The sequence below is a fragment of the Atta colombica genome, unplaced genomic scaffold, assembly GCF_001594045.1.
Source record: "Atta colombica isolate Treedump-2 unplaced genomic scaffold, Acol1.0 scaffold155, whole genome shotgun sequence".
In the NCBI taxonomy this organism is placed as follows: Eukaryota; Metazoa; Arthropoda; class Insecta; order Hymenoptera; family Formicidae; genus Atta; species Atta colombica.
This window is the reverse complement of record NW_017259245.1, coordinates 2,169,266-2,179,642: the sequence shown is the minus strand read 5'-3', so window position 1 is coordinate 2,179,642 and position 10,377 is coordinate 2,169,266. Positions and strand designations below refer to the sequence as shown.

At 31.0% G+C, this 10,377-nt stretch overlaps 2 protein-coding genes across 4 annotated transcripts; both read left to right on the top strand.

Annotated features, from left to right (window-relative positions):
• Positions 1 to 3,187: 3,187 nt before the first annotated feature.
• On the top strand, positions 3,188 to 4,802 carry LOC108685634 (glycine-rich cell wall structural protein 2-like). 2 transcript variants are annotated; one of them, XM_018190517.1, is made up of 3 exons: positions 3,188 to 3,230; positions 3,973 to 4,132; positions 4,225 to 4,802. In XM_018190517.1, exons 1-3 carry the CDS (start codon positions 3,219 to 3,221, stop codon positions 4,644 to 4,646), a joined length of 594 nt encoding a protein of 197 aa, XP_018046006.1. In that variant the 5' UTR covers positions 3,188 to 3,218; the 3' UTR covers positions 4,647 to 4,802. The 2 variants fall into 2 exon arrangements, with proteins under 2 accessions (XP_018046006.1, XP_018046005.1); XM_018190516.1 differs by having other exon boundaries at positions 4,204 to 4,802.
• Positions 4,803 to 5,436: 634 nt separating this feature from the next.
• LOC108685647 (40S ribosomal protein S12, mitochondrial) lies at positions 5,437 to 10,107 on the top strand. Of its 2 annotated transcripts, none has more exons than XM_018190539.1 (5): positions 5,437 to 5,637; positions 5,817 to 5,861; positions 5,925 to 5,972; positions 9,487 to 9,711; positions 9,832 to 10,107. In XM_018190539.1, exons 1-5 carry the CDS (start codon positions 5,574 to 5,576, stop codon positions 9,960 to 9,962), a joined length of 513 nt encoding a protein of 170 aa, XP_018046028.1. In that variant the 5' UTR covers positions 5,437 to 5,573; the 3' UTR covers positions 9,963 to 10,107. The 2 variants fall into 2 exon arrangements, with proteins under 2 accessions (XP_018046028.1, XP_018046027.1); XM_018190538.1 differs by having other exon boundaries at positions 5,922 to 5,972.
• The last annotated feature ends 270 nt before the right edge of the window (positions 10,108 to 10,377 follow it).

Below are 10,377 nucleotides of genomic sequence, written 5' to 3'. Positions count from 1 at the left end.
TAATAATTAAATGTAATTAATTACAGTATAATTTTCCTATATAATTTTAGAATCAATAATTATAATTATTAATGCGCTGCAATCCAAAATGTATATAACGCTTGAAAATATATCTGTAATGTATATGTGCATTGCAAATATATGTTATTGATAAATACCACAGAATATTGCGTCAGTATTACTATTATTAGTATATGAACAAATCACTTAATCAATTTTACTAAATGAAAAATTCCGGACTTTGTGGTATCTGATCATTGAGGCTGTTTTTATATCTAACAATTAAATAATTTTATACTACTTCATTGCGGGTAGTAATAAGATGCATTGATATATTATCAGCCATCGCATCGCCGACATGTTTTCGCATTATCGGTGTTTGCGCGATCAGAATTACGAGCGCATTTCTTAATAAGAATCCGCAAAGTTGAATCTGAAACAGCCGTTTAATCGTATGTTTTATTTTATTACCTCGAGTCGTGTATTTTTTAAAGAAGTTTTATGCTGTTCTTTGATATCCGGTTCTGACGTTCTCTAAAGAAAAATTGTATATCCTTTTCATGCAATTCGTAATATACACAATTTTCAAGAAATCATTAATTATAAAAAAATTCTATGAATCAATCAAATAAATATAAATTGTAGATAAAAAAGGATACAAATTTGTATTTTTATAGAAAATAAAATATCATTTTTTTTTTATTTATCATGTCATCATATAAGTATTTATAATTTTTATAGTAAAAATATTCTTTTAGCATTTAAAAATTCTTACTGATATTGATTTTTAAGAAATACATTTATAGAATACAATGTTTTGTTATTTAAATGATGAGTAATTCTTTTGGAAAAATTTACTTTAAAAAATTTGAAAAAATAATTAAAATACTGTAGTGAAAACTTAAGAAATGAAAATAAATTTAAATTTATAAATGCCAAGCAGGCTGCACGCAGATTGGTGAAATAAAAGGGGCAGGAACAAAGCTAAAAATCGACCAAAATATGCAACTAAATCCCAGCATTGCTTTAAAGTAACTTTAAAATTTACTTAAGAAAATAACTGAAAGAAAGCACTAACGTACTATGCTGATTATATTAAAAAAACTTGAAAAACTTTAAGTTATTTTGGTGGTTTAACCTTTAAATTACCTCAAAATTTTTTAAACTCTTAATTATTTTAAAAAATTTTAACTTCGTTAAAAGTTAATTTCCCTAAGGGGAAGTCAGATATTGTAAGTCTAGAAATATATAGCCTAGAAAAAAATAGGAGGTAGTACAACAAAAACAAAGAAATATAATGCTTACATTCAATATCATGTATGTACAAGTCCGATCGGCGGCGATTTCTTGCCTGGCCTGCACTGGTCAGGTGCAATACGTCAGTGCAACCCCCTACCCCTCATATTGTGCTTGGCTTATGCAACAATTGTTTGCGGGCGACCTTTGATGCGATAAAACTTTCTCTCTTCCCCCCCGCAGAAAATTAACGATATGCTTTATTGTTTGACGTGCTCCAATATCGCTGAGCCTATCGTTGCACTGATGTAAAACCGGACTCATGGCCCTTTCGAAGGCTCGAGGGTGTACCTCCTGCCCTCTTTCCCATGATTAACGAGAATTTTTCTGCTAATTTAATAACGGCCTGCTGTCGAATCGAGTTCATGGCAGACCATTTGTAAAACGGCGATTATCCGGAGTGGCGTCGAAGTAACAGGAAGATAACGCTTGCAGCGGACAGTGATATATGGCGCCGTTTATTTAACTATTAATCCTTTTTTCACTATTTAATTGCAAAAAGGAATTTTTGTTGCACTTATATTTTAAATTATACCATGAATTAGGAAAAGCAAACAAATATATATTAAAATATATATTATTCATATATATTATTCATATAATTTTTATCGACAAATATTTTTTCAGAATCTAAAAAAAACAAGGTCGATTCTAAATTATGTTAGACTTATGTTTCTTTATTTATTTACTTCGTCTCATTTGTACTCTTTCTCTTCTTACTATTTCGTCAATCACGGGACATATGATAGGTTGCTACAGAAAGGGACTGAACAAGAGATAAACTGGACGGAAAAAAATGTCTTCATGTTTTTACGTAATGCTGCAACCGAAAACCGTCGTCGCAGAGTCGAGCGACAGTGAAAGTTTCGTCATATGAAATTTAAGATGTGCAGAAAAAGCACGCTGTATCATATCAATGAATCAAAATTAATATATTATATAATATTAATGGGCCGTATATTGTTACATATATTTAAACGTTTAAAGGCGGAAAATTACATTTACGTATATAATATATTAAATACGCTAAAAGCGTATAGTTATATCAGCGATATATGCCATGCAATATCTTTTACATTCATGGGGATTAATTGTATCGAGTTTGGCTTAAGTTCAAGTTAACTAATTCTAGGTTGAGTAACTCATTATCCTTTCGAATTATAATCCTATCCATAATGTAGATGAAATAACAGGATTTTACCAGATAAAGTATCTTGGCTTTACCTTCAAAGTGAAATAATCATTTTGAAAGAGAGAGCCCACGGATTTACGAGATCTCAATTTAAAAAATGACAAGATTACATGTATCTTTAACGTGGTAAAAAATTGTTGCGCGAAAGTTCCTATTTTGTTTTACTGAAAGAATCCAGTTCTACAAATTAAAAGAAAATAGAAGTAATTTATCAATAATAAAATCTTTCTATCGATTTTATCTTATTTATAATTCTCAACCCTTCTAATTTCTTTCAACGAAAGAAGTTCTACAAGAAATCTAATAATTCCACATTGTTCTTATGCGTTAATCCAAACGTTTCATCGAGAATAACGGTGTCTCCTGCGGGAGATTGATAGATCGATTTTTAATTCCCACCGACGCAAGTCGATCGCGCAGTCTAACAAAGAATTTTCGTGACGAGTTCGCTAGAAAAATCATTTTAGAAAGGCGTATTAGCTACGCGTACCTCTACCTTCTTGCCAGCGGTACTATTGCATTGCTATAACTGCTCCTACATCTCTATTTACGTGCGTATGTGTGTGAGTGAGCGAGGTATCGCGTATAGATGTGCGATACACGTGTAATTCGTCTCGGCGAGATGCAATGCTGTGAGAAAAGACTCCACCGGTATAAAAGGGGGTGTGTCTCGTAAGATCCGCATCAGTTTCAGTAGTGTTCTCTGCATCGCCACACCATTACCGCCACCATGAACGCTATAGTGAGTTTCTAGTTCTAATTCTCTACTTCTTCGAGTAACTAGAATCGTCACGATACTGCATTCGAGGGAGATCTCGTGATTTACCAATATTTGCGGAAAAATAGTTCACCCCAAGGAGAACAGGAAAGTCAAAATAATATTCAATTTGATGTTATTGACTTGAATTTGTATCATTTTTTTGTCACGATTCAATCAATATAACATTATTTTGACTTTCTTGTTTTCCTTCCTAATTGGAATTTTACGCGCCCCGTAAATAGAATTTATTACAAGATATTTCTGATATAATTTTTTGATTATTTCACTATATGATACTAATATTATTTTTTTTATTATAGATATTCTAGAATGATTTTAATTTTTTTATTTATGCTCACATATTTTCTGTATTTTTATGAAATATGGTATTCATTGTTCGAGATATTTTAAAAAATGTTTTTCTTTTTACATCCATTATAAAAGATTTTAGATTTATTTATTTTGTGTTGTACTAGATGCGCACACAAAACACAAAAATTATTTTCTTTCTCGCTTTGTGTAAATATCAAACATGTATATTATATGTGTATAAACATGTATATTCGTTTCTGCTTTAAATAGAAAAAATTAAATTAGTTTAGATAAGAAACGGACATACTGTCAATCGTTTTATGAGAAATATAAAACATAATGTATACTTAACACAATATGCTTTTAACTACTTTACTTACAATACTTAATTAAATAAATAAATTCCTTGCAGCTTGTATTAGCCATTCTCAGCCTGGCAATGCCTATTTATGGCGAAGAAACACAAGTAGAAAAGAAACAGGAGAAGAGGGGTATCTTAGGATTGGGTTACGGAGGATATGGAGGATATGGTGGATTAGGAAACTCTCTGATTGCGGGATCGGCTTATGGAGGTAATTTTCGATTAAAAGACCTTGATGCCCGATAATTTGCACGGATGCTTAATTTTATCTCGATTGTGAAGGTTATGCCCTTTCGATTTCAGGTCACGGACAAGGTTATCTCGGTGGTATTTCTCCGGCGGCAATTGCCTTCTCAGGTCACGGCATTTCCGCACCCGCCTACAGCAGCGTGCCCATAGCATCTCATGGATATAACGCTCCTCTGGCTTATCGTATTGGTTATTCTGGTGGGTACGGTGGTGCGAATCTAGGAGGACTCGGACACGGTGCCGCAGGAGCCGCAGGTGCCGCAGGAGCCACAGGTGCCGCAGGAGCCGCAGGAGCCGCATATGGCACCGGATTGGGATACGGCGCGAGGGGTGGTCTTGGACACGGTGCGGGACTCGGATATGGTGCTGGACTTGGATATGGCGCGGGATTGGGACACGGTGCTGGACTCGGTCATGCTGGTCTAGGTGCCGGTTACGGTACCGGTTACGGTGCCGGTTACGGTCACGGATGGTGAAGACACGGCGCCTGATCAATTATCTGACACACGTTGTGTCGCGAAACGTCCATGAAACGTCCTTCAATTTCTCTTGTCAACTTTATCCTAATTGGCCTTACTATTCTCAAGTTTTATATCGTGCGACTTCCAAATAAATTTTATATTTTTTAGTAATCGGCAGTATCTTTTTTATGACTCCATTCTTACGGCGAGGATGAATTAAAATCAGTGATCTCTTGGAAATTAAATTGATCAATCTGTAAAATAAAAAGCAGAAGAAATTAATGAAATTAATAAATTAATCACTTTAATTTAAAATTAAGAAATTTATAAAAAATGAATTGATCAATTTTGGTTCCTTAGAGATTATTATGTGACTATCATATGTTAGATGTGTTTGTTATGAACAATTAATATTCTTATATCAGTAAGTACAATACAATATTTTTTCTCTTTTTCTTCTTTTTTTAGATTATTTCTATATTTGTGAAATATTGTTTATAAAATATTAATACCATTTTAATACTATTATTTAATATTATTAATATGTGTTTCTATTATCTAATATGTGTTACTATTTTCTTAAGAAGTGCATTTTTAAAGAACCATCTAATGTATACACATGTAACATCTTTATATCTGAACATATGTAATATCAAAAATAAATAGACAAAATTATATTTTTATAAAATAATAAAACGGAATTAAATACAAAAACCAAGAAATATGAATAATAAAATTACATAACAAATTAGTTTTTTAAAAGTCGATAAAAGTCGATAAAGTCGATAAATAAAATTTCTACTTTATGTACTTACTTTATGTACATTAGTTGCCACACTTCATCACTAGGTGGCGTTAATGACAATCATATATTCAAAATAGATTAAACAACATTCGGTGAGGTTAAGTTACTCTAAGAAACGTCTATTAATTACGTTAATCATGAATTTCCTGGCAAAAAGTGTAATGAATATAGCGAGAACTTGCATAGCAAATACCATCCAAAGTACGATCATTGTGCGATATGATATAATTAATTGTTTAGTTTTCTAACCTCTAATTTAATTTCTGAATAAAGAGTGATTACTGTCATAATAAATGCTTTTCTAAAGTTTTTATTTTATTTATATATAATCAAATTATTTTAGTTTTAACAATATAATCTGATTACCTTATTTATTTCAGGTAACAACCTAACTACGAAATTTTGTAGGGACAGTTATAGCCAAGGTAATATTTCATAATGTCAATTTATTTAACAATGAACTCAAATCTTGTACTTGCCATTAGCAGGAAACATACTGAATGCCACAAGGATAGGTGTGAGCACAGCACTGCAAGGTAATAAAATTTTTAAATCTCTATGCAAGTCATAATCATAAGTGTAACATAGTAATCATATCACTTTCCAGCAAGTGACAGTGTAACATAGTAATCATATCACTTTTTGTTTAACATTAGAAAACAACAAGAATGTAATGATTCATTGTGCTCTGTCATTTGTATAATGTGAATCCTCTGTTTTATATATCGAAATTCAAAGCAGAAAGTAATTTTATTATAACAATTGATTTATTGTCACTTGAACTTAGTGCTAGAAATTCAAACTAATATTGACAGAAATAAAAGTTTTTATTTTAAGATTGAATGACTGAAAAAAAATCAAGGAAAACGTTCTTAATTTTAAATGACTTGTTATGAACGTTATTTCTAAATGGAATGTTATTTTAGATATTTTTTTAAGTATTATTTTTAAGTATTATTTTGTGATATATTTTTGAAATACAAAACTCAATTTTATTTCCGTTTTTACCATTCTTAATTATTAAAAACTAGTGTAATCATTACAAGATATCAATTTGTTTAAATTTTTGAAAATTGTATATATATATAATTATTAATTGTTTATAATATTATAAATATTTAACATGATATATTTGATTTCGTGATTATATACTCGAATTTCTTCGTGAAGGACATATGAGGAATGTTCGAAAATAAAAAAATCAAGATAAATGAATATATTAGTAGTTTGATGACTTATTTACGTGAAATTGTGTGAAACGTTAAAGGTGTCGCATTTTTTTTAAGCGTGACTAGATTGGTCCTCTCCGAACCGTCTATAATCGCCTATAGATACATATCTTCGCGATTTTCTGCTTGGATCCGGATTCTATCAAAGAAGTGGTCGAATCTCATAGGAAGTCGGCTAGATTCCCATCGTGGCCGGAATTCTTCTGCCGCAAAAATACATGCAGCCCTCACCTCTTTGATCCCCATGGACATAGATCTCCAAATACCAAAGGGATCTATTCGTCCACTTCGCAAGAAAGGGCTCGCGCTGCGTAAAGACGGAGCCCTTGTGACCACTAGCGAAAATCGCTGGGAATTGAGGGGTGTGACGTGTCCATTTGCGGTTGACCAGTTGTTGCTATGGGATCAGGCACAATCCGCGTGTTTCCCTCTTTCCGCTTTTCTCGCAACCCTATAAAGGGTGGGTCTGTGATCCATTCATGACAGCATTCGAGAGTGTTCGCAAACGATGTCTTATCAGAATTAGAGATCTTGCGTTTCGTTAATTTGATGTCTCGGACAGAACTTTCTTGTTTACACTTAGTTTCTGTATTATAAATGTCTATATTTCTAATATTTCCAGCGTTTCGATTTCTCATCCAAACTGTTGAGTTTTTCGTATAATATATTCGATAAAAAGGACGCTCATTGTAGAACAGTCTTTATGTCAGTTTTCGAGAATGAAAGTTGTCGGAAGTGACATTGATAATTTCAGAACAATTTGCCTGCCAGAGCCTTAATATTCTACGATCATGCTAAATCCTATGTTGTATACTTTCGTAAAAAAAAATTGCAAATGAATAAATAAAAAAGTATTTTTTAGTTAAATTTTTTAAATTAAAATAAAACGAATTAATTTTTTATGAAGACCAACTCCAATCATATGTTTATTTCGACTTTGTGAATATTTTTAAATATTTTATATGAATAAACATAACCGTTGCTTTATATTCACATTTGTAATTCAAATTAATTTGATGTAACAAATTAATTTATTGGCAACTTACTGATCCCAATTATTATGATGTAATTTTTATGACTAAGGATGAGAAGAAGAATTCTGAAATTCGCATTTTTTCAGTAAGATCGCAATCATAACAAAAAAGATTTCTCGAAGAAACGAAGGAAACAGGGAAAGAAAGGAAGAGGATTTGCGACGTTGTAACGATGCAACAAAGCGCAATACCGACGTCGAAAATTTTCGCAATGTAATCTTACGTATTCATCAGTAAGAAAAGGGTTTGCCTTTCGTACATAATAGCGTCTGGCAGAGTGAGGAGGAGTTAGGACGGATTAGTCACTATGCCGCTGGACATCTGTCGTTTTGATGGACGGTGGTCAGCCAACTCTCTCGATATGATCAATGGTGTACTTTCTTTAGGTAAATCTTGATGATCATAGAATGTCACGGCTCTGGCAGGCAACTCTAAAATTGTCCATGTCACCTCCGACAGTTTTCGTTCTCGAAAACTGATCACTCCATAACGAGCATCCTTTTTGTCGAATATACTGTCATACGATACTCGTTTTAGGTAATCTTTCGAAGCAAACGTGAATATTTTGCGACCAAATATTATTCTTTTTTACAAGACGTTTTATTTTGTAAGTATACCGATAATATTGCGTGCTAGAAGCAAATGCCAAAATTAATTTATTTATTCATTATATTTTATATAAAAATCAAAATTTTTTAATTTGGAATGATACACTTTTTTTTTAAATTAAATTTCTTAAATTGTGTGAATTAAATTTACAAGAGATATTAGAATAATATTATAATTATATTATAATTATGAACCGTGAATAAATTCGTTACGTCAATTGACACAATGATGTTTTTGAATGTATAATGCATTTTACGAGAGACATATGTTAATTTTCTTTTTACTAGCATCTTGTAAATCAACAATTTTGTAAATGTGCGGTCAAAAAAGATATCAAACATTAAAATTTCGATAGGTTTAAAAAAATGCTTTTACTCGATTGTGAGAATTGCTACGTCATTTATCTTACTTTTCTAACCAGAAGGTTTTGTTCCTTTCTTATGTTGATTGTTGACTTATTTATGAAAGTTTTCATTCTCCACTCATCACATAGTTCTTCCATTCTTTCGGAATCTCTTTCATCTTTTTTGTGATTTTGAAAAGAATCTTACATATTTCGCAATTTCTTTTTATGTTATTCTTCTTATGTTATTTCTTTTTATGTTATGATTATTTATTTTTTTCGTAAATATTAAAAAAGCAAAATATCATGCTTATCTTGAATTCTAAATACATTCTAACATATATTAATAACAATATATTAATAATTGGCAATATCTTTGAATAATGATTAAAAATTATGAAAATTTATCGAAACATGCGCGAAGTAATAAATAAATTCCGCCAATTATATTTAAAGATGAAAATGTTGATGATAGAAAATTGTTTATAGATATTTTTCGATTGTCATAATAAGATTAATAAGAATAAAAGACTCCTGATTTTAATAAACAATAAATATAATAAAGGACATGTAAGAATCTAAATTATCAATTTTTATGTTGAGAACAATGAAAGAGTATATTACATAATGAATATTATTGTATTAATATTATAATAATATTCATATTGTAATAATATTCATAATAATATTATTATTATTATAATTATTATAATTCAGTATATAATAAATTTTTAAAATATATTTATTGTCATAATAAGATCGATAACTCTATTTTTCTGAATTATTTTCTACCTGATTACTGGAAACGATTACGTGATCATTTATATCGATCTAGAATTGGGACAGATTAGATTTGGAAGTACCTTATGGCAAATGCATAGAAGAGGCGGACCATACAGAAAGCCCAAAGTTTCGAAGAATCCTTTCGATGGTGCACCATATATGAAAGGCGTAGTTTTAAAAACTGTTATTAGAAAACCGAAGAAGCCTAACTCTGCAAATCGAAAATGCGTCGTTGTGAGATTGTCGAACGGAAAAGAAATGACGGCGTATGTTCCCGGTAAGATGTCGAAATAATTCTAACTTACAGCACTACTGCATTCGAGTCATTGTCCCGCCAGGAAACTTGAGGCGTTATATCGTACGCGTTAGAAAATTTAGATGAATTAAATTATTTCAGGAGTCGGTCATAATCTGCAGGAGCATAATATAGTACTGTGCAAGAATGGACGACTGCGAGATACACCTGGAGTTAAAATAAAATGCGTGCGTGGAAAGTACGATTTGCCACATGTATCTAAGCGCAATTAATTTATAACTGTTAATTATTGTCATACGTCTGACGCAATTAATATAATTTCTGTAAAAAAAAGATCATTAACTGTATCATTATTGTCTATACTTATGTTAATGTACGATCGATATTAATGAAAAATAAATAATTAGTTTCTAAAAACCGTATTCTTAATTTTAAAAATGCATTATTGCGAGATTATTGAATAGTACGGAAATGATGGATGCATGTATTTCTAGAGATATAATGTAAAGGTGTAGTATTATCTATTCTTAATTAATCTATTCTTCGGAAATTTTACGTTTCTGAATTAAGATTAAAAAAATTTTGCATTTATATAAAATTGCGATATTATGGAATGTTAAGCATCGATCAAGAAATGTGATATAAGATTTCTGAATCCTAAATATGACTTTTTAATATATGTACATT